We start from the raw sequence: 25618 nt of genomic DNA, 5'->3' as shown, positions 1-25618 counted from the left end.
CATCTTGCAGGTAGTGGGTGGGGAAGGTCTTTCGACACTTCCACATGCCCGCTTGTATAACCTGCACCGCAGAGTAGTTTTGTTTGAACTCCAAGGACGTAGCAATGACCACTATGTCGTGTGCTCTGGGTCAAAGTGTCAGAGGAGAATCTGGATTCAGTGTGAGGTCAATGACCTTGTGAATCCAGGGAGATATGATGTTCTTCGTGATCCTCCTCTTGACCTTCCCCGTGCTAATGAAGAGTGTTGACACTCGAGGCAAGCTCTCGTAGTTTCCTTGAGGAAGGGCCTCTAGTTTCTCTTTGGCAAAGTAACCTTTGACCTGGATCGTTGGTGATGTTGCAAAGGACTCTGGGATATGAGCTGCCAGAAACTAGGTCGAGCATTACTTGGCCCATTGTCGTTAATTAGAGACGTTAATGGTGTCCCATGGGGTTCGCCAACTCTCTTCCCAGAAGCCAACATGAGCGGGAGACTTGTCATCAAGGTCAGGAGACATCTGCTGCTTGGGGTCCTGGAATGGGGTCTCCTTTCTAAATAAGGGTCCTTCGGCTCAAAATTCCGAATGAAGGGCAGTGCCGACTTGGAGAAAGGTTAATTCCTACAGGTCAGGAGACGAAGCTCAAGGACTAGCAGTGCCTCTCCATGCTGAGACCAAGAGATGCTTTCCTCCTGAAGGTAACTGAGGAACACCCTTAATGCTGGCATAGTGGTATCGAGGGGAGGGATACCCCTACTGTGATACCAACTTACAGTCCACTTACCCTGGATTGGCTGAAGCCAAAGATCTATCCAGGTATCCAGACCTTCCCTTTGCAACCTGTTTTGGGAGAGACTCCCTGATAGTTTCCAGGCGTGAAATCGTAGTGAAGATCCAGTACTGCTTTGTGGAAGAAGTTCCCATGTGGCTTTTTGAAGTGGCTCAGGGTGTTCTCTCGGGATCTCTGTCAAGAGTTGCAGATGAGCTGACTAGGCATGAAGAGTCTTCTGAACAAGAGGAATCTTGATGATGGGATGAGTCTTGTTGGCGAGACGAGTCTGATGGCCTGTTCCCGAAGACCAAAGGCGGGGAATGGATGAATCCAATTCCCGTAGGATCTTTCACGATCTACTGTACGTTAGTAGGTGAGATGAGTTTTCTAGCAAGACAAGACATCTGATGACTAGCTCTGCTCTGAAGGGCAATAGTGGAGAATGGGCAAACCCAACGCCTGTGGGAGGACTCCCCCGAAGGGGAGACCAACCAGGAAAAGGAATACAGTATTCTCTCACGGATGGAAAAGGCGGCCACTGTTTGCTGCTGCTGTCTGGGATCCTTCCAGCAAAAAGGAAGATAGCTGCATAGTGGCTGGAGGAGGAACTACTCCCTCAGCAGGGGAGTGAATGAATCCCTCTCTTCAATGGAAAAATCCCCCAAAGAGGAGACCAAAGGGAGAAGGAAGTCTTTTCCGCAGACGGGAAAGACATGGTTTACAACTGCTGCCGTAGTTGGTGATTCCTCCCCACCACAGAAAGGAGAGTTCCAGCACCTAGAGACCATCCTCTTGGCTATACTCTCTTGTTTTCCATCCCCAAGTTCTAGCCCAAGTTGGAGGTCGACATCAAGCATTGTACGAGATATGAGCTGAAGCTCAAACTGAGTTCCCCGCCAAAGGGGATGGTACATCTTGCTTGTAGGAAGGTTACCCTCATCTCTGAGGTTTTAAGAGGCAGTCCCATCTGGGCTCAGACCACAGCCCAGAGGCAGAGTGGTGCAGCATGCCCCTCCCTTTTTTTCTTTGCTACATCTGGAGGTAGAGATTAATTTGGGGAAGAACTGAGGAGATTGACTCCCTGGATGAGGTTCTCATCTTGCAACCTCCTTAACAGGACAGTCTCTTATTCAGATCTTGTAGAGAACCAGATGAAAGGAACTTGGGATCTGACTATTCTTAAAGATGTTGGATTCGACGGAGACTGATGCGGTCTTGTCAAACCTGCGGAAGTTTCTGATGGTGGACTAGTAACGAAGGCGTTGTTTTCCACCCACGAGACGCCATTTCGGGACGGGTTGTGGTCGTTGTTGAAGTGGCCGGGTGAAGACTGTCTGACCCCCTCTGCAGGTCTTGTAATCATCGATAAGCATTTCGGCAGTGTCTTAGAGTCCTTAGAATCTTTCCTCGGAAGGAAGAAGGTCTGGCATGGATAGTTTTGGTGAACACCCTTATGTTGGCCACCTGTAGGGGAAAGAATTGTATCTTCCACGTGTTACGAGGCTACCCTGAGTTCTCGAGGGACCTCCTCGATGGGAGAGGGCCGGAAAGAGTTGGATAGGCACTCTTCCTTGCTCGAAACTACCACCTGGACTGCTGGCTGTGGAGCAAGAGGATGAGGAGGAGCAGGCACGATGACACTTGACCTTCCCTTGAACGTCCTGACAGGAGTCAGCTTTACCCTGCATGAGACTAGCTCATCAGGGACTCCTCTTTGCTACTTCAGAGAAGAGGAAGAAACCAAAGTTTCTCTGCAGGAAGGAACCGTGGTTTTACACCATGGGTCCATAGAACGCGAGGAAGACTCCTCTAGGGAGATCCTGGGAGTTTCTAATGGATGAGCAGGTGGGAAATCTGTCACGAAGGCTTGCGTGACAACCCAACCAAGGCTTCTGACCAATAGCGGCACTATCTGAAAGTTCCCTTGAAGGGAACGACAAAGAGGGCCTCCGCAAGGAACTCTTATCCGCTGTTGAAGAAGCTCTCGAGGAAGGCTGTAGTGCTGATGTCTCTTCCGTGGAAAAAAAATTGGCCGTGAGGGGGGGTCCTTCAGAACTTTGAATTCCTGCTGCTTAGATATCTTGCCTTTTCCCGCTCTCCTCGTTGAAAGTGCTGTTCTGTGTTTGCGGGGAGGAGAACAATGGGGAGAAGACTTATGTCTCTCTGCAGGGAGCTCGGAAGCTCAAGGAGGAGAAGGCTTAGAAAGCTTCTCTTCCCGTGAACTGCGCCATTAAATAGTGGTGTCGTTCAGGCAAACGTTGGTGACGATCGGGGGCTGGTTCCTGGGGTCGCTGTACTGTGTCAGCGAGGTCATGCGTAGATGTCTGTTGGTGAGCTGCTCATGGAGACTATCGGTCGTTTGACGATCGTCTAAGCAATTGACGATTGTCTAAGCGATTGACGATCGTCTAAGCGATTGACGAGTTGGCAAACGACGATCAGAGCAAGGCTGGTGTTGTTTGCCTTCTGCTCTTGGAGACTGGCGAGTAATTGGTGAATGCTGAGAAGGTGACCGTTTAGCAGATAAAGACTACTGACGAGCTGGCAAGCGGAGGGCTTCTGGCGATCGGCGAGTTGGCGATCAGCGAGTCGGAGATTGGCAAGTAGGTGATCGGCGCTAACGATCAGTGACCCCGGTCAGGTCTGTGACCCTTAGGAGAGCGGTAAACCGCTGGAGAGAATCATGAACGGACTACCATTTACAAACGACGAACACAGCCTGTAGACGAGTTGGTGATGGAAGATCAGTAGGACTGCTGGAACCCGCTGGTGAGCCACGAACCAGAGTTCGTTGGCGAGCAGATGGCGAGGAGTGCTGATCTGTCGAGTGGCAATCAGCACTCGTTGAGCTCGTGATCGTCGATCTTTGAGCTTGCAAACAGCGAGCTGGTAAATGGCGAGCTGCTGGCAATCGACAATTGGTTAATCAAAGAACAGCAATATGGTTCAACGATTGACGAGTTGGCGATTGCTGAGCTAGAAATTGGTGATTGGAGTGCTAGAAATTGGCGATCAGCGAGCAGGCAATTGGCAAGCTGACAATTGGCAATCGGCGATAGGTGAGCTGGAGATCGGCGATCAGTGAGACTGGAGGTAGATGATCAGAGAAAAACGAGCCAGCAATTGGCGATCGGCTAGCTGGTGATTGGTGATCAGCATGCTAACGATGGGTGATCGGCAATCGGCGAGCTGGAGATAGATAATAGGCAGGCTGACAATTGGCAATCGGCATGGTGCGTTGGAGGTCAGCACGCAGCCAATCAAAGACCTGGAGAAGGGATGTGACCCTTGGAAGGACGATCATCTGGAGAGGATCGCGAATGGATCCTAGACAGCAAGTCGCAAACCAAGGTTTTTAGGCAAGCAGAAGAGGAGGCAACATGGTCTGTTGGATGCTGCAATGCTGGCAAACAACAAGGCCGCGAGTCCAAAGAAACGGGCGAAGGTCGGGAACCAGGCGAACCATGATGAGGAAGATCCTCTGAAGAGGAGCGCTGCGAAGATTAAGCTGAAGAGCCAACAGACGTCTCTTTGCCAAAGGCGAAAGAGCTTGTCTGAGGCGACGAAAAGGGCTATGAACTCGGTGAGCTCGCTGATTACGATAACGAACCTACACAGGGAAGACTGTTCAGCTGGAAGGTCTCCAAAGAGTTGTCTCTATTAGTGGTCTCTCGCGAATGAGAGAGGTGATTACCCACAGGAGAGACTTACCTCAGACTTTGCTCCGCCCCTGACAGGAAAGTCGGCTTAGCATAGTTGGGGGAGCGTAATCTTTGGCGAAGAAACTGCAACAGCCGATGAGATGTAGCTGTCAGCAATTCTCCCTGCAGATGGGGAGATTGCTAGTCAGAGAAGATGAAGGGAAGTTCTCCCTCGCAAGGGAGGACAACCAACAGTTGGGGAAGATAACTCTCCCTTTGAAGGGAAAGTGGTCCATCCCCTGGAGGCGGACTCCCGGGCAGTGCGCTTTGCTTTCCATCAACAATCCTTGTTCAAATTGAATGTCTGCATCGAGCGCTACTTGAGAAAATGTAGCCAGAGTTAGTTCCTCTAGGTTAGTGTGCTCATCAGGAGCTGTCACTGGCGCAAGAGAACAGGAAAGTGGCAGCGCAGTGACAGTAGATTTCACAGGAACAAAGGGCACTGACTGCTCTACTACATCGGCTATCTTAGCCGAACAAAGAAGTACGGCATCGCTAACTAAGGAAAAAAAATGTATGCATGAAAAAACACCCTCAGGAGGAGCACCTAATCCGTGGACAGAAAAGGTGTCCCCCGGGCAAATGGACAGTAGAAGAAGAGTGGTAGTGTAAAAAACTGTAACCAAACAAGAATTACAATTAATTAATTCAGCTGACAAAACAAACTACTTGGGAGAACCATTCAGTCCTTTGGCGGGAAGGGGGTTCCCCTAGAGGGAGCGGACAAACTAAGGTCAAGCACACCCTCCGCCGGCAAGCAAAGTTGAAGCTGAAAAGTTAAATTACAAACAGTTATTATTTCATTTAGTGAAGAAAACCATTTAGAAGCACAACCTAACCCGCGAACGGAAAAGGTGTATCCCCCCCATAGAGTATCTGATGGCCGCCCATGTAAAGTGAGCAGCGTTGTCAGTGAGAAAGCTCTGTGAAGGCCATAAACAGATTCCCTCTAACAAAACGTAGAGGGGAGCGTGACGATAACAGCCAAATGGAGGAGTATCCTAGCGATGTCGACTCCCCTGCAGCGGCAGCCGAGTCGCTAGGAAGGCTTCCCACCTACGGGATGACTGTTGACCAAGGGAGGAAAGTCGTAAGGGAAGGTCCTCTGCCCTTGAGAACCTGCTGCACTACGCTGTTTCACAAACAGCAACATTCACCGTAAAGAAAGCTTAGAATATATAGAAACATGAAGAATGTCTTCACATATACTGATTAAAAAAACAAGAAAACAAGATTAAAAAATCAAAATGTGTGGGAGTGAGAGGGATAGCTACTACTACTACTACTACTACTACTACTACTACCCCCCCCCCCCCCCCCCCCCGCTAACTATCGGTATACGTGGTCAACCCTCGCTAAAAGTCTAATTGCTTGTCTTTCAGTCTTGCTGAAAGTAATAGCCCTATAAATAGCTACAGGTTTGTATTCCAGTTACGGAACAAGGTTATTTTGGATACCATTTATTTATATAGAAGACTAACATGAAAATAGGTTCCTCTGCACAGGGGAGGTGGAAATATCGTATACTGTATTTTCTTTTAAAAAATCTAATCAGAAAGTCTGCAGATTTTGCTCCTAAAATTGCCACTTACTGTACATTTTGATATCTCAAGGTAGATCTCTCTTTGAATGTGAATTAGTGTTTTGCAAGAGTAACAATATGTTCATGAATTATGAGAATCTTGTTTTGGTCCCAGTGTTATAGATCTTTAAAACTAACAGTATAAGTTCAAATACTTGTATATTTTTCACTAAAATAATTTATAGATTTTATTTTTTCTGCATCATGTTGACAGTTCAACACACCTTAAGGCATACACCAACTTAACTATGAACTATGTGCATCCATAATAATCCCAGAGAATTCAATTTTTTTATGAAAAGAATCGGAATCGAGAACTATTCTGAACATAACTAATATTTATCATTCCCTGCAAATTATGCTGTTATTATAGAACAAAAGTTATGAAGCAATCAATATCTTAGACGTTGGTAAGTTCAGTATGTGACATTACTATAGATAAATAAACTTGTGGATTATACCTTTTATCTGACTTCATGAAATGCTGTCCAATGGTAAGCACGAAGTTAAAGATACACCAAACCTTGTAAAGTCCTCAGAATTATTAGGCACATTCCTACCAATGCCCTGTTAGTCTTTAATTGGCAGGATAATACAAGATCAGTTAATTAGTAGATTTTAAAGAAATATGATTGCCACATAGTAAACTCTTAACTCTTCATGGAAACATGGAAAGGAGTAGTTCATTTTGTATGGTGGAAAATTGCATCCAAAACCATTGATTAGCCTTCAACGTGTTTAAGTGTTCATTGAATGTCAATTTTATACCCATAGACAGGTTGAATATGACCAGAAGTTTCATTAGAGTATAGCAGTTAGAACTGTGAGTGAAACTTCCTTATTACATTGCATTTTTTTTAGATTAAAAGAATAAAACTTTTTTTTTTTTCATTAGAACCTATCAAACTGTGGTGTTGGATCCAGAGGGTGATGCTCAAATTGATCCTAACTGGGTCATTTACAATAAAGGAGCTGAAATCGTTCAGACAATGAACTCTGATCCTGGTCTTGCTGTTGGTAAGTAATATCAAATATAAGAGCTCTGCTTGACTATACCAGTAGCATGAGATATTTTATGTTATGTAAAAGGAAAAATTTAATGTCAAAATACTAATTAATTCATGACAGAAGAGTTGCCTAGTTGGTTCACTGTATATTGTATGTTAAGTACAATAATAAAATAAGAAATTTGACAATTTCCAGTTCTTTAATAATACTTATGTAATACAATGAATTTTATTTTGTCTCTAGGATACCACATGTTTGGTGGAGTCGACTTTGAAGGTACATTCTTCGTTGATACTGATATTGATGATGATTATGTGGGATTCATATTCAGGTAGCTACACTTTACCTTCTTGGATTTTTTTTTAATATTAGTTGATGTTTAAATCTTATATCTCCAAGATATAACTTTAATTATTTTGTACACAGTCAGTCCATTTCTCGAAAATATTATCTTTGCAATTTCAGTCTTTAGAGCACATTGATATTTCTTATGTTGCAAATGTTTTCCTCAGGAAGCCAGTAAAAACAGTAATTTATTTTATAATCCCACAGTTATCAGGATAATTCACGTTTCTATACGGTCATGTGGAAGAAAAATACACAAACCTACTGGCAAGCAACGCCATTCCGGGCAGTTGCTGAACCTGGTATTCAGCTGAAGAGGGTCTCGTCTGACACCGGGCCTGGACAGATGATGAGGAATTCCCTTTGGCACACAGGAGACACTGAAGATCAGGTATGGAGAACAGTTTATATAAGGAACAGTTGCATGTGTTGTACATAAATTCAGTTTCAGCATAAAATATTAGAATTATGTATTGCCTTTTGGGACAAATAAATGTGTAGAAACTAACTTCTGGGAACACCTCCCCACAACAGTTATTCAAGATCCCAATGTGGGGGATGGGAGCATCAACACTTCTGTACCAACAGGTCAGAAACATGCAATGTTATGGTTTGCCAACCATCACAGGGTATTGAGATCAGATATCTGTATATTGTATCTTTCAGTACCAATACGATCAAGTGCTCAGGTTCTACACCTAGCATGGGATAGTATACCCCAACTGAGAATGTACAACAATAGTTAATTGTAAAGAAAATAATACAGGAGTGTGATAGAGAGCAGTATTGTATGGTTTAAGGTATTCTAAAATTTACCTGAGTGTCTCACTTTAGTAGGAAGATCGTTCACTTCAGTAACAGAGAAAATGAAGTTGTGAGGGTCATTTCCATTGTATGTTTACAAACAACTGTCCAGAACTCATAATTTCTTTAGCTCAAAAATATTCTTGGACAAAATAGTTTAAGACATGTGAATATTTTAATTGCTCCTGAAGGAGGTATCTAAATGAGTCTATATACTTAAATATTAGGAATTTACCTGATAATTCTATTTATACTCGATACAGTACAGTACTATTTTGTAAAATTGAATAGAATATAAAAGGGATTTAGTTATAGTCAATTATCACTTTGACGTGCCCCATACGTTTATTCACAAAATTTACATGATTTTTGTAAGGCCATCGTAACAGGATGCGCAAAGCTAAATGCTGAAGCATAAGGTTAGCTGGAAAATAACGTGAAATCTAATAGGAACAATTTACATACAATCTAAACTTAGTAATTGCGTAAATGAAAGGGTTAATCAAAGATATATAAAATGAAAAATCTTCTGAAAGTACAAAAATTAAGACTTGGTAAAGTGAAATATTGTTGGAACTTTGAAAAGCTTGATCTTAGTTATCCCGTGAATGAAAAGGGGTTAGTCAAAACGTAAAATGACAGTTGTTTAAGATACATATCAAATAAACCTGACAACCATTAAGATTATCAAAGAATGAAATATGCAAATAACTTGACAAACAAATGTCCATTAAAATTACCAAAAAATTTAATACAACATAATGGACATAAAGGTTACAAAAAAAAAACATCACACTCACGCCTGAATGTTCAAAGACAAATAAAACTGAATGACTCTAAATAATAATCACCTAGATAATCACAAACTCGCGTGAATTTCTTACGTCCTTCCGAGGCGTGGCTTGACCTAAAGAATTCTGTTTAGTAGGATTATTATTATGGCCCGTCCTGAAGATTAACTTTCAATGCAAAGACGCTGAATGGAGAACCAACTGCAGTGGTTTGCTGGTTCAAGGGGCTCTGGTCTGAGTTGATGCTCCTCTAGGATGGGTCAGATGATCTTAATGATCTTTTTATTGCCTCATGTTCACCGAGATAGTTTGGATATAAAAAAGTGCGATTCCGTTAGTTTCATGTCGGTACAGTAGACCAGGCTGGAATGGTATGTTTCAGCTGGTGATAGTTCACATGTCCATTCAGCCTTATTGGAGCAGAAAATCGGATTAATCGCTAGAAAAATTATACCTAAAAGAATCTAAGCACAGCAATAGACCAGAAATCGGTCTTCCGATAGTTTTGGAGAGCGTATTTCTCCGATACTCAGCAACGCTCCCTCACAGCGATCAGCTCTCGTTGCGGCGAGCGTTAGGACAAACGCATGCGGTAGTCTGGTCTCTTCCTCACGGCAGTCGCAGACACCAGTCTGGTCTCTCTTTCACGGCAGACGCAGACGCTAGTCTGGTCTCTTGGAGGAGATCTCTCACAACAATCGATTCACGATTCAGATTGCGCACAAGGCGCACTAGAAGTATCGACAGTTGACGATACCTCTCTGCGGAACGCTCCCTCGCAGCGATCAGTTCGCATTTCGGCAAGCGTTAGGGCAGACACATGTGGCAGTTTGGTCTCTCCCTCACGGCAGATGCAGACACTACGGCAAACGCAGATGCTACGGCAAGCGCAGACGCTATGGCAACGGCAGACGTCGAAAAAAAAAAAAAAATTCTAGCAGTTGTCTCACCTTCGCGTTCTGCGGGGCGCGAGACTACCGCTCATGCGGATGCATGCTACACACACTGCTCATGGCAAACTGATCAGTCTGAATCTCACGGCAACCTAGACACACGTGCAGCAGCCTGAACACAGTCAGGTTTTTTGTCCTCATGTCACTATGGACAAACAATTGTTTTTTCCTTGGGATTGACTGAATGTGATACTAACGCTTCCTCACGGCTCACGGCATTCGGGACTCATCCATTAGTCTAATAACTCTCATGGAAACATACAACAGTCTCAATCTGGACCCACGATGGACTCATATAGTCTGGATTTGTCCTCGCAACAGGATAGGCAAGTTTTTTATCTCCTTCGCGATTTTTTTTCTTTTCTTCTGAAAGCACAACTAACGCTCTCTCGCATCACGCTGTTGATATACAACATGTTATACACATGCTGGATGCATGTGATCAAGTTTTTCCCTCGCATGTTTTTTACAGATGTTATTTCTTCCTTACAACATGATAATCTTATGCTGAAAGCACTGGTTATTTCTTCCTTACAACATGATAATCTTATGCTGAAAGCACTGGTTATTTCTTCCTTACAACATGATAATCTTATGCTGGAAGCACTGGTTATTTCTTCCTTACAACATGATAATCTTATGCTGGAAGCACTGGAACCTGTCTCTTCTTCGAGACTTACAGTACATAAAAGTGATGCTTCTTCACAACTGGACGATATCCTTCATGAGATATATTCAAGCAAGATGAATTTTTTGGGAAGACAATAACCGACAGGATGACGCATTTTTGTCTCCTACTCATTCAAATCATGGAATTGATATTCCTTTAACCGATTTGGAAGACAAATCTCAGGATTCATTTCAGACAGCTGAGTTTAAAAAAAAAAAAAAAAAAAAAAGGAGCCTCCTTCAAGAATATGGTCCTGGCTAGATATATTAAGAGAGTTTTCTCATCTTTCAACCAAGAGACGTCCAAAAGAAAGGATATAGCGAAGACCTTTCTTCTTTTCCTCAAACTCGGCGGGCTTCCAGATCTAGTTTGTGGTATTCATCTGGGGGAAGTTCTTGGTTTGGAATTTTCCTTCCACTCCCAAGGAGACTTCTCCAGACCTGCTAACTCCTCACTTCAACCATGAAGAAGTCGAAGTTTATGTGGTCCAATTCTGAAATGGACCATCGGCTAAGGAAACTTTTAGTCGATAGAAGTCTTCAGCCTTACGGACTGAACTCTCAGAACTCTCGCAGAAGCCACAGACCCTAATAACGAGGTTCAGATGCATCTGTTTGCCTGTCTGGATAAGCCCGAGAGGGATGGCCCATCGAACTTTCCTCCCCTTTCCACTGCAAGAGTTCTTATAAAGAGGACTATGTGTTATCCCTTTTTATCTTCGTTTGTCCCTTATTTGAAGATTAACAGGCTGCCCAAAAAATTTTTCTCCAGGACTGCTAAATAGATCCTTCCAACTAGCTTTTTAGCAAGGATACAAAAGGAGGCTCTTCCCACTCGTCAGCTTTTTTCGTAGGAGAGCCCCTTCAAGGGGAACTTAGAGAATTACGACTGGAGGTCTAACTCGCTGATTCTGAAGGCAACAAACCGAATAAAAAAGTGAGTCGGTTTATACCTCCCATGTCGTCAATACCCCTAGAATTGACAACATTCCACTCGGGTAACTAAGTAACAGTTGTTAAGAACAATTGAGCCTTATGTTGTCGAGATCATTCATAGAATTGTAGAGAACACTCCCTCGGAGGTGTTTTTACAACATACTTTTTCCTAGTTCCAAAAAACTCGAAGGGGGCATGAAAACTTGTTCTGGACGTCAGTCCATTGTACAAGTACGGTTTTTTTTCCCCCGTGATGTCCAACGTGATTCCCTGGCCTCTCATAAGGGAGTAAGGGTTTTTTCTTTGTAACTAGTCGGCTGACCACTCAGAGCAAAATCACAAGTAAAAGGTCTGGAAGCTCTCCAAAGGATAATGCCAAATCTTATCTATCACCCTCACAGAATTTCATGTGTCTGATGATGATAATCGGTTCAGACCGCGCTCAAGGCACTCCGGAAATGTCGCAAGAACTTTCTCCCGGTGATCAACCGACTACGGTTGACGATTCCTCACAGCAATAAGAACATGGTTTAGTTCGCGCACATGGTGCGCTTCAAGTGTCTGATCTGTCTAATCTAGAGAAGTCGATGTCATCCCTGTTTGACTCATACGATTTTCGACAGGGATCTGTGGATAGAGTCTCAGAGGAAATGACGCATAGATATCAAAGAACTAGTGGCCATTCACCAAGCACTGATTATTCACTTTTAGAAGGGCAGAAAAGCGTCAGGAAGGATCTGTTCAGCAGAAGATGACAAGTTCTTACTGCAGAATAGACCCTACATCATGAGGTGTGCACCAATCTTTGGATGTTGTGGGGTCAACACTCGATAGACCTCTTCGCCTCACAAATGACACAGAGGTTGCCGGTATTTTGCTCTCCAGTACCAGAACAGGAAGCAGCCACATTGGACACTTTTCGAATTGGGAGAACCTAGATGTGTACGCTTTTCCTCCATTCAAGACCCTGGACAGTGTCTTGAAGAATTCAGGGAATCACCCAACGTCCGCATGACTCTGTTAGCTCCATTTTGGCCTACGAGACCTTAGTTTCCGGAGATAAGGAATGGCTTGTAGATATTCCCAGATTTTTACCCAATCGGGGAGATCTACTCAAACAGCCTCATTTGGTGAGATACCACCAAAATCTCCTCACTCTCAATCTAACTGCTTTTTGACTATCGTAAAGTTGGCAAGAACGAAAGGTTTTTCAAGAGAGGCTGCTTGAGCTGTCGCCAGAGCAAGAAGGGCTTCAACTATCAAGGTCTACCAATCAAAGTGGGACATATTTAGGGGATGGTGCAGGAATAACAAGTTTTCCTCCACCAAGTACCTCTATAGCCAATATAGCAGATTTTCTATTATACCTATGCTCTAAAGAGAAACTAGCGGTTTCTACCATTAAGGGCTACCGCAGTATGCTAGCTTCCATCTTCCGTCACCGGAACATTGACGTGTCAGGTGATAAGGATATTTCTAATCTCATTGGATCTTTTGAAACAACTAAATGAAGGAGAATCCTACCCCATCTTGGAACTTGGATGTAGTTCTAGCCCTTTTAACCTCAAGTAGGTTTGAACCCTTGAAGAAGGCATCCTGGAAGGATCTTACCAAAAAGACTCTTTTCCTGGTTACTTTGGTTACAGCAAGAAGGGTAGGGGAGTTATAAGCCATTAGCAAGAAGGTTGCCTTTAATGGAAACAATGCGATTTGTTCCCTTCAGCTTGGTTTTTATCGCAAAAAGATTAGAATCCTTCTCGACCTTGGCCTAGGTTTTTTAATATCCCAGGTCTATCACACTTACTTGGTCGTGAGAAGGAGAGGCCTTTGTCCGGTAAAAGCTCCTGAATTCTATTTGCACGTGTTCAAGAGTTTAAGAGGACCATCAGACAATCTCTGGTGTTCAGTTAAAAACCATCTTTACCATTATCTAAGAATGCTCAAGCTTTCTTTATCAAGGTCTTGATAAGAGAAGCTCACGAGAATTGTGAAGAAGGAGTATTCCCAATTCTCAAAGTGGAACAGCATGTGATTAGAGCTGTTGCTACCTCCATAGCCTATAGGCATAATAAATCGATGAAGTCTATTTTAGAGGCCACATTTTGGCGAAGTAAATCAGTCTTCGCAGACTATTATCTTGAAGATGTCCAAACCCAGTATGAGGATTGTTGTTCCCTGGGTCCGTACGTTACCTCTGGCGTCGTAGTTGGAGAAGGGTCTACTACCTCTACCCTATAATCTTTTATTATACCCTTGCCTTTTATGCTTGTATTTGTGTTCTCAGGTTGTCTGTGAAGGTTATCACAACCTTTCACAGTCTGTGATACAAGTCAAGTTACTTTTTTTATTATTTTTTTTTTTCTTTTTTAAAGGAAAAACCTTTAAAGTACTGTAGGTGGTCAGATTCAGTATCCTTGGCTATGCCAGGTTTGCAAGGGTGGTGGTCTAGCCACGCTAGAGGTCAAGGTCTTTGTGGCAGCCCCAAGAGACTTTCACAGCCCCACAGGTGGACGCTGAGTCTCTCAAGGAATGCAGGCGAAATGAGGCAGAGTATTATGAAGCCAGCTTCCTTATCAGGCTAGAACTAGACTATTAGTACTACTAATTGTAGTTATTAATAATTATAAGAATTCCTAATGGGATGAGGTTTTCAACCCACTACCCATGGTGTCAATCAGCTATATATATGTAACTACCAGGGAAGTTACATATTTAAAAATGGTATTTTTATTATAAAATAAATTTTTAAATATACTTACCTGGTAGTTACATATATAAAGAACCCTCCCTCCTCCCCTCTGAAAACAGAGACATGGAATTTCTGAAGATGTTGGGAATAGTTCTGATAGCCTACGAGTGATGGCGCTCATGTATGACCACCTACTGTCATGGCGGCGATTGCCACGAATTTTGAATTTTCTGTCTTGACACGTTGAAACGCGAGATTTAAGCTATATATATATATATATATATATATATATATATATATATATATATATATATATATATATATATATATATATATATATATATGTAACTACCAGGTAAGTATATTTAAAAATTTATTTTATAATAAAAATACCATTTTTTATATATAATTTCAGGCCTCTGATTTCCAAATTTTATTTAACCTTGAGATTGTCTGATTTGCTTTTTTATTTGGCAGATGAAGTGTGTTGGGTCTTAAAATTCCTATATGTAGGTTTAAAATTATAAAGAGATGTCAATAAAATAAATACAAAGTCTAATGTACAACTCACATTCAAGATCTGTAAATAATTCATCCTAGAATATGATGCTTAACTGAATAGGGACCATCAAACATTTCATACAGACATCAAAGGCTTCCATGGAAAGGTACCTTTTATGACGTCATCACCATGAAATATCAACAATATCAATCTATAGGATTAGAACATGGAGGGAGACCAGAGGAGTAGGGTACAGTAGCTCAAAAATCATGCAAAAGATAAATAAGAATTAGAGAATGGAAGAGAGGATAACTAAAGTAAATAAAATATAATGAAAATAGAAAAGGTAAAGATGAAATATGACAATAATTCTTCGCACCTTTCCAATCTACAGTATTCTGGAAGAAATGATCGCCTCATCTCTTTTAGCTTTTGCTTACTAACAAGAGAAAGGGGTTCCCCATAGAGCTTTACATACAGCTTTTATCTAGTAAGCCTATATTTGTCATATGACCGCTAGAGATTTATGGGGTCCTTTGACTGGCTAGACAGTATTACATTGGACCCTTCTCTTTGATTACGGTTCATTTTCCCTTTGCCTACACACACACAGAATAGTCTGGCCTATTCTTTGCATATTCTCCCTTGTCCTCATACACCTGATAACTCTAAGATTACCAAATTCTTCTTCTTCATCCAAGGGGTTACTGCACTGTAATTGTTCAGAGGCCACTTTCCTCTTGGCAAGGGTAGAAGGGACTCTTTAGCTATGGTAAGCAGCTCTTTTAGGAGAAGGACACTCCAAAATCAACCAATTGTTCTCTAGTCTTGGTTAGTGCCATAGCCTCTGTATCATGGTCTTCTGCTGTCTTGGGGGTAGAGTTCTCTTGCTTGAGGGTACACTTGGGCACACTATTCTATCTTATTTCTCTTCCTCTTGTTTTGTTGAAGTTTTTATAGTTTATATAGGAGATATTTATTTTAATATTACTGGTCTTAAAATATTTTATTTTTCCATGTTTCCTTTCCTCTCTGGGCTGTTTTCCCTGTTGGAGCCCCTGTGCTTATAGCATTCTGCTTTTCCAACTAAGGTTGTAGCTTAGCAGTTAATAATAATAATAATAATAATAATAATAATAATAATAATAATAATAATAATAATAATAATAATAATAATAATAATAATAATATGAGGTTATAACTTGTTTTCCATATTTGGTTAACACTGATTCGTGAAAAAGGTCATAGGTCCTGATTATTTTATATGAAAAAACAGAAAATCCTTATAGATTGAAATATTTGTTTCTAGTTTGATATTCTATAAAGTTTACTTGTTTTGGCAATAAGGCTGATAAAAGAAAAAAGCAAGAAAATGCAGTGCTTATTTTGAGCACTATCAGAGAGAAAACTTTCATGTTTCATATGTTTGTGATAAATAGTATGAAATGTCATATGTTCATTTTTAGGCATTTCGGTTTGTTTCATGGCCAAATCACTAAAATTTGAATGGGAGTTTTATTTGTTTACATTGTATCCGAGCACTTAAACCAAATAATTGTGTATACCATAGAATAAAGTTACGTTTTCTTTATATGTGGTCACTTATACTTAAAAGAAAACAACTTTTTCAATATTATGGAAGACTATTTTAAAAAACCTCATTATTAATGCTTTAAATTGATAAAGCTACAATGCAAGAAATTATTATTATTATTATTATTATTATGACTTGCTAAGCTACAACCCTAGTTGGAAAAGCGGGATTTTATAAGCCCAGGGGCTCCAACAGGAAAAATAGCTCAGTGAGGAAAGGAAACAAAGAAAATTAAAATATTTGAAGCGCAACAAGATTAAAATAAATATTTCCTATATAAACTATAAAAATTTTAACAAACCAAGAGGAAGAGAAATAAGATAGAATAGTGTGCCCAAGTGTACCCTCAAGCAAGAGAACTCTAACTCAAAAAACAGTGGAAGACCATGGTACAGAGGCTATGGCACTACCCAAGATTAGAGAACAGTGATTTGATTTTAGAGTTTAATTCTCCTAGAAGAGCTGCTTACTACAGCTAAAGAGTCTCTTCTAACCTTAAGAAGAGGAAAGTTGCCATTGAGCAATTTCAGTGAAGTAAGAAGAATTGTTTGGTAATCTCAGTGTGGTCTGGTGTATGAGGACAGAGGAGAATGTGTAAAGAATAGCCCAGACTATTCGTGTGGGTAAAGGGAAAATGAACCGTAACCAGAGAGAAGGATCCAATGTAGTACTGTCTGGCCTATCAAAAGACCCCATAACTCTCTAGTGGTAGTATCTCAACAGGTGGCTAGTGCCCTGGCCAACCTACTACCTATTAAAATAAGATAGAATGTCCTAAATTGTCAATAGACTCAAATAAACTACTATTTCACCTTATTAAAATCTCGCATCAATATTCCTACTGAAATACAGTATTGGTCTTTCTTTTTAAATTCAAATATATTTTTTCTTAAATCCAAATTTCTATTCACGAAGAGTAACGAAAATTATTCACTTGGAATCTATAACGCCACAATGAAATTACGGACATAGGGTACGTATTTGTTTAAACTTGTATCATGAATCTCATAAAATTGAGGGCACATTAATTTCATTTATTCTGAATACAGTACTGAAAGACTTTCCTTATACAGTAACTAGTCTCCAGGCTAGGACTATACAGTGGTAATGCATTTGGCTTTAAATTTGCATGAAGGCAGATTGAGTCCTACAAAGCCGTAAGTTTAAGGTATTTACTGGGGAGTTTACTGCTGTTGTTGGGAACCACAGTGAGTGGAGGAGCTTTCCTGGTTGACATTCTGATAAGCGTCTCTTCAGATGTAATAGGAACCAGACACCTTTAGCCTTTACTGTGAGTGTCTAATGTAGTTTTAAGCCATCATATACCCTTCCTATCTATCTTCACTCTTGTATAGGTAAAACTGCTGTGGAAGGATCCCCGAAATGTTGGATGGAAGGAAAAGACAGCCTATCGCTGGTTGCTCTTGCATCGACCAAAGATCGGTTTGATTCGACTCAGGATATTCGAGGGGGAGAACATGGTGGCAGATTCAGGCAACATTTTCGACGATGAACTACAAGGAGGACGTCTGGGTGTCTTCTGCTTCTCGCAAGAGATGATCATTTGGTCAGATCTTGTATACAGATGTAATGGTGAGTCTGACTTCTTGATTGATGAATAATTTCAAGTTCTGTATTGTTATATTTGAATCAATTTACTCGTTTTAAATACATTTATTATCACCTACATCTCCTAAAATAGGAATGCAGTATATTTATAATTCATGTGTAAGAAATTAGTATCTTCTGTCATTTGACATCTGTTAATTTTGACAAGTTTCCTTGTAATTTAATGGAATTAGTTGTTTCTAGATCACATATCATCATGATCGTCTCCTACGCCTATTGATGCAAAGTACCTTAAGTTACATATACTGACACATTTTCCTATCTTTCCTTGACAGATCATGTTCCACAGGCCATTTTTAACCAGCTGCCACCACGTCTACAACGTCTTGTGCAGATTGACTTCAGTACCCCAGTTCCTAATGGACTGTAATTTTAGAGACATATCCTATGGAGTATTCTTTGACAAGCGGTGTAACATAGATAAGCTTTATAGATGGAAACGATGTTATTACTGCCAAAAGAGAGAAGATACGTTCAATATGTACTCCATATTTGCCATCCTAATAATATGCACTAACAAGAATGACGTGTCGATAAATCTGTTAAAAAGAAAGATGTTAATCAAAAATAGGCTTCAGAATAAATATAGTGCGTCTTCATGCCTGTAAAATCATTTCACTAGACACAAGTAACTTTAATGTTCTGTGTTATAAATTGCATCAAGAACCTAAAGCAGCATAAGGTACAGCAGATGCTGACTTAGGATATTATGGTCATTTCAGTGATGTATGCCAAAACGAGAAATAAACAGAAAATAAACTATCACCCTAATGCTTTTTTTTGCATAATAAGAGTCAAATGATAAATATGAACAGAAGGTATAAAATATGTACATTTTGAAGATAGGGGTTTCATTTGTAAATAGCTTGACTTTTAACCGGCCTTTGAAACAGGGGTGCGCTAGTTAAAAAAATATATCAGAACCCTTGCTTTTGTATAGTTATTCGTGTATTGCTTCCAAGTCCTTTTGACCTGCACAACGTTTCTGATGAACCGTTTAGTACTCCTCACAAGAATACAGTAATGCAACTTCATCTGACTCATCATTTGGTACTTAATCATTTTTTCTCTTGCTATGTAATGAATGATTAATATTTTGTTACTGCGCTTTAATATGAAATCCATTCTTATAAACTGGGATTGTATGATGTGGAAGGCTAAATAATAGAGTAAGTAAAGCTATAATGCTTATTTAGGTGTTCCATATACTGTATTATCTATATTGGGGTTGGTCACTGTTTCATGCAATTGATTATGGTAACACTTTTATTGTCCAAGAATCAGTTGAAGAAGCACTCCATCTATTAATCATTCTTTCTTTATGCGCTATTCCTGCACTATTTAAAGATATCATAACATGAACATTTCATAGCTCTCAGTTATAAGAACTTTCTCAAGGTATGTTAATCCCTGTGTGAACAATATTTTGTTTTGGTTGAAATTGGCTGACTTTCATGATTTCTGAAGTAGATTTTCTGTCTTGAGAAAATCAACTGATTCTTGGGCATGTTAGTGGACAGCAAATCACTGCCGTGGTAGGTTACCAAAGATTACTCAGAGAAGAATTGATAATGTCATAAATATAATATTCTGCTGTTAAATTGGATCAGCGTTTCACGCAGTGGATCTGCCCGATGGGGTAAATTCACTGTTTATTATTTTAGCACAGCTGTAACCTACCTTTACAATAAGAGTATCTTACTATCTTTGTATGAATATACTGTAACGACTTATATGTTTTTTCTTTCTTTTATGTTTAATCTATAACGTGGTTACACCACAAAGATTTTTTTTTCTATTTTTCTATATGTATTTATAATAATTTAAATTAATTGCCAGTTACGTATTGCAAGCACACATAAGTGCCTTCTGTGGCTCTTTTAATGCTTGCCATCAGTTTACAGCTTTGTTGTTTACACAAGATATCATTTATTGACGCGATGCATTAATAATTTTCAACATTTTGTCTCTGGCAGCTTGTGACAATTTTTTAAACTATTTATGGATTTTTAGGATAAGTGAAAAATTTAATTGAAGAGTCAATTGACCCTTTGAGTGTGGTATCATTTGTCAGAAAACCAATCGGTACAGTAAAGTAATCGGTATTGTAAAGTAATGGCAGTAATATAAAGGATTGCTGTCATAAGTTGTAAGTTTTTCCTGAAATAAGAACTGGGAAGGTTTTGTCATTTCAGAAGTTTTCGATCATCAACTTGCAATGACAAACTACATAAAAGAGAAATATGTAATCAGGAAGAGGTTAATTTAACAAAAGTTTGTAACTTATTTATGATCATGTAATTCTCACAAGTGTAATTTACTTACTAAATTAATTAGCTCACCAAACTGAAAGGCCAATTAAAGGATTACATGGGGTCTAATCTGAATTATTTTATACATATATTAATCATCACATATCAAAATATATAAATAATTCTGCTAACATCAACTAATGTATAAATTTTACTTCGTCCTACACTTACAAAAAAAAAACAATTACATATAAAAGATGTTGTTTTATTTAACCTTGGTGAATTGTCTTTCTTTAAATATAGAATTAGGATTATAATCAGAATAGAAATTTCTAAGGCATGCGAATAATAACTGAAACGACAATAGAGATGACTAGAATCTAAGAAATGTTTATAGGTACAGTACAGTATGTACTTTTAATATCTTGAGTGATTTTTGAGTCTATTACTGTAATAAATTTTAGTCTTGAAAAATGTCTCGCAAGGACGACAAGCCGTCTGCTTGTCTGGGAACTTTGGGAGAGTTGTTGTGAGCCTTGAAAATTCAGTTAAAAATGAATTTTCTCGAGGAAAAACTTCCCACCATTTGTTATAAATTGGTGGTAATTATTTAATATTTTGGAATAATTAAAAGTCTACAAGGTTATATTTTGTGATTCTTGGCCTTCCTGCAGTAAAAATTAATAAGACCAAGAATGGTCTTGGTTTTAGAAGACTTTAAATACCCCAAATGGCTCTAGAGACGTGTTCGACAGAATGTAAACATTGCAATAGCAGTAGGCAGCTACTTCACTTACAGGTTGGAAATTTAAACATCCAAGACAACTATGTGAAAGTGCGAGAGTTGTAACGAATACTCAATAGTATGTAAACGTGAGTATAACCTTTTAACTGTCAAAGCTATGACATTTCAAGTGATAACCAGTCAATTCTTTTTAATGAGGCAGATTTTCATCGACTCGCAAGGGTGCCCTTTTTAGCTCGGAAAAGTTTCCGGCTCGCTGATTGGTTGGACAAGATTAATCTAACCAATCAGATAGCAGGAAAATTTCTGAGCTCAAAGGGCACCGTTGCGAGTCATTGCAAATGCGATTATGCGCCTCATTAAAAAAATATAGAGGATAACCCAGCAGTTGCATTATGAAAGAGGTTAGACAGCAAATGGATTAAAGGAAGCAGGACCAGGGTGGAAATAGAAAATTGAAGGTAAAGAGCTATAGTAAAAGCTCTGAGGTAATTCCCACTGCCGGTAATATTCCCGTATCATAGAAAACTATAAGAATACTTCTGTTGATGCTTACAATTCACCACATCAATTACATAGGGTGTTATATACCTCCTTACGGTTTACGTCAGGTTAGGTAGGGCAAATACTAAGTATTATTTTTTGGGGGGCGGCCATTTTATTCTTATAATTGAATCTAATGCTTACCTTTAATCCTTGGGAAAAGCTTATTATTGTTAAACCTACCATAAGAGCTAGGTAGAAATTTCAAATATTTAAGTGACAAAGCTGAAATGTTCTAATGGATTAAAGCAGACACATTTCGAGGTGATGGGCAGATATACAGTAGGTAATAAAGACAGCTAAGAGTAGAGATAATTTTAAGAATATGAGATTTACATGAAGGCATCGTGCCGAAAGTGTAGTAGAGATCACAGAGGATTCGTATAATTGATAGAAATCAGGGTATTGTTATATTAAAACAGGGGGCAAACTTTACTTTTGTGTTTATGTATATATATATATATATATATATATATATATATATATATATATATATATATATATATATATATATATATATATATATATATATTTTAACTAGTGTTTTCTTCGAAAATGACCTTCATTTCCGTCACAAATAAGTAGTTAAGATATACCCAAATTTAGCCTACGGTGGTGGTGGCCTCCATAGGGAACCGGTATTTTTTGGGTGGGGAAAATTTACTGGCGAATCATCAGAAAATGGCCAAAGCATGAATTGGAAATGCGCTGATAACTGTATGTATGTATGTATCTGGTTCTTTGTGCAAGTACTTGAACTACGAGGGTATGTTAAATTTAAGTTGCATTCCGCGCATGGTCTATCGTAACCTGTGGACACAGCTTTGGAATTGGGCCTTTCTTTATTTTTCCCGTCCAGGACAGTGTTGCCACCTGCGGTACTGTTTACTACTTTACTTTGACGGCTGGTTCTGTCTTTGGTTCTATACAGCAGGGGAACCCTACCCTCTGCCGGACCTCCAATGTCATTTTATTTGTTCGTTCAGAGTATTCAACATTTCATATTACGCATTGCTCATATACTGTTGAATGGCTTGTCACAGGACTCGAAGAGTTTTCGGTTTCCTCTTGAAGGCCTTGATATCCTCAATCATTTGGATGTCTCGTGAGAGATATTATAGTCTCGGGGCTGCACATTTTAAGGCTCTAGAGCCTACGGTAGACATATATCTAGGTTCCAATAGTTTGAAACCATGTGTAACTATGGAAATGAACGAGTAACTAAGGCAGCTAAGGATGCTTCAGGCCATAAGTATTCCTTACAAAAACCTTAAAGTCAAGATACATTGTTGTAAGATTAAACTGACTACCAATACAAAATTGAAACAAATCCACCCCTCAATGGATAAATGGCCTTCTTGTAATTTTACAAGTAGGAGCCTAGAAGGGATGATATGATTTTAACTAGACTTCGTATTAGCCATACACATGTAACCCACAATTATTAAATGAAGAGTGGTGAAGGGAGACAGGCCCCTCTTTGTAATGCCTGTCAAGTGAGAATAGATATAAAACGTATTTCACTCGATTGTCCTGGTTTTAATCTTCAGAGGAGGACACATTTAAATAATTTTTATTAATTCATGTCTTTTAATCCCTTTAATCCCTCCTTATTTTGCATTTAGATATCATTGTATGAAAGTTGTGTGATTGGTTTTATAAGTTAAAATGATACAAAATGTGACAGTACGTTATGGTTGATTAATTTGCATTATGCAACGGTGAATGCCCTTTGGTGAATCAGTGCTTGGCTTAAGGTTTAAATTTTATATTTAATTCAATTCAATCTTATTCTCTTGTCAACGCGATTTGTTGGCTGCGCGATATGTAGCAATTATCTTAAGTGTTTTGGACGATCGGTTCTGATAATTTGGTGGGTTATTGTACATATTCTAAATTCAATTCTCGTTTTAATCAGCAACCAGTGTAAATCAATTAGTATAGGAGTGATCCTTTCTCTAGGCGGGACACCTTTTATCAATCTTGCTTCCCTGTTTATTGTTTTGTAATTTCTTAGGTTGTACTTTTGGTAAATTGTAATAGCTGGAGTTGCAGTAGTCAATCCTGGTAATGATAGCTTATCACAAGTTTCTTCAGAATATTCATCCAGGTGCTTTTTTTCATGTAAACCACCATTTTTTACTACATTGTTTTAGGCATTGAGAGAGACAAGTTACAGTCAAGAGATACGTCCAGATCACGAACTAAACTAGATATCGGGACCTATAGTCCATTTCTTTTAGCGACGCAGATTTGCACCGACTCGCAGCGGTGCCCTTTTAGCTCGGAAAAAGTTTCCTGATGGCTGATTGGTTGAACAAGATATTTCTAACCAATCAGCGATCAGGAAATTTTTCCGAGCTAAAAGGGCATCGCTGCGAGTCTGCAAATCTGCATCGCTAAAAAAAATGGACTATAGTAGTCGTTAGCACCTAAGTTTCTTACTCTGTTTTTCTTTCCCACCACCATAAACTCAGTTTTGTTCTAATTTGATTTTAGTTGTTTGATTGTCATCCATTCTATAACACTATCAAGGATTCTGTTTATAGTTTCAGTCATGTCGTCTGTATCATTTTTGGAGACGTAAAATTTTGCAGCATCCGCAAATAGTTTGAACTACGGTTCTCTTATCCAAAAGGTCAAAATCGGTACATTTTACTTATTGCAGTACGATTTTTTGTGTACCGCAATCATGGCTTACACTTTTAATGTAATCTCAGATTGAGGGTATTTCTGGTCGTTTTAAGGCAAATCATAGGGAGCTGAAAATCTAAACTCTAGCTGGCGTCCTCTATTCATTCATTATAAGGCCTAGCTGTGTGTGTCATTCCTTGTACCTTTTTGTTCAGCTGTTTGCTCAAGATTACTAAAAAGGAGTAGAAGAGTTTTCTCTGTCATAAACATAGATCATTTCAACAATTTCCTAATATAATTCCACAGACAATTGTTTCTGCACCGAAAAAAAAATCCCCTTTATACGATGTACTTTCATTTCTGAGGCTATATATACTACCTAATCTAATAATATTGATAATGTATTTCTTTCTATATTGAATTATCACTCCAGGCTATGAAAAGATTCAAATTAACAAAATATTCCCGTTTCTTAGTGCACCGGACCCTGTTAAAGCAAATATGGAAAATAAACCCTATCTGAAATTATTAGGATTATTTCCGACCCTTGCTGAATTATTACACATTACAGGATGCAGTAAAAGGTTAATGAAGGAATTTACCTTTTTAATTCAAAAAACCTGAAATTCCTTCAGATACAATAAAGTTCTTGTACAAGGTTAGAGACTTGAAGTGAATGTATGTTATCCCTATTTGCCTTCCTCATTTCTCAGAAGCTTTAGAATAAGTATTTTCTTAGGCAAAATATATTAAACAGACATCCAAAGATGATGAACATAGCCTGTTAATGGTATAGTGCACTGGTTCCAAACCTTTTTGCTGTCATTTCCCCCTGCACCCAGTGCAACCCTCCAGATTTCCCCCTTCATGTGTATGAGGGAAAGAGTAGTTGAAACACACTCTGACGACTTACTAATTTATTTTTCCATTATACAAATATACTGATAAACAAATAGTTACAGAATAAAATGGATAGAGAGCGGTTAGTAACAACTAACCGCATAGCTATAGAGCTATGAGGTTAGTCGTTACTAACCGTTCTCTATCCATTTTACTCTGTAATTATTTGTTTATCAGTATATGGAGAGCGGCTAGTAGCAAAATAAAAGGACTTTTGTTTATTCTTCTACTTCAAAATTGAATTAGTGAGAAGGTTGAGGCTGCTTCTTGTGTACCAGTGTATCAATATTAGGGCTAGCTTTATCACCTGATACTTTTTTTGTTAGTAGGTAGTGTAATTATTTCCCCCCTGGTAGCTTCAAATTTCCCCCAGGTTGGGAACCACTGGTATAGTGCTAACGAAATTAAATAGCTCTTCGTGGGTACCGTGTTTTGAGTGGAAGCTATGTGAATGGTTAAATAACATCAAAATTTACAGATGTACAAGAAGAGAGGTAGCTCAAAATATTATATAATTAGGATATTTTTTCTATATTTAGATATTGCTAATAATGAAATATCTACTACTGTCGAAATCCTAATATCTATA

General features: G+C 39.2%; 1 protein-coding gene across 5 annotated transcripts in view; it reads left to right on the top strand.

Annotated features, from left to right (window-relative positions):
• Tsp (Thrombospondin) overlaps nt 1-20459 on the top strand; it is a 166260-nt gene extending 145801 nt beyond the window's left edge. For all 5 annotated transcript variants that reach the window (XM_068350754.1, XM_068350753.1, XM_068350758.1 and 2 more), the window contains 5 exons: nt 6931-7052; nt 7287-7374; nt 7596-7779; nt 17682-17919; nt 18231-20459. In XM_068350754.1, coding sequence (XP_068206855.1) covers nt 6931-7052; nt 7287-7374; nt 7596-7779; nt 17682-17919; nt 18231-18325 — 727 coding nt within the window. In that variant the 3' untranslated portion in view covers nt 18326-20459. The remainder of the gene's footprint in view (nt 1-6930; nt 7053-7286; nt 7375-7595; nt 7780-17681; nt 17920-18230) is intronic.
• The last annotated feature ends 5159 nt before the right edge of the window (nt 20460-25618 follow it).

Source organism: Palaemon carinicauda, chromosome 27, assembly GCF_036898095.1.
Source record: "Palaemon carinicauda isolate YSFRI2023 chromosome 27, ASM3689809v2, whole genome shotgun sequence".
NCBI lineage: Eukaryota > Metazoa > Arthropoda > Malacostraca > Decapoda > Palaemonidae > Palaemon > Palaemon carinicauda.
This window is presented reverse-complemented; position numbering and strand designations above follow the sequence as displayed.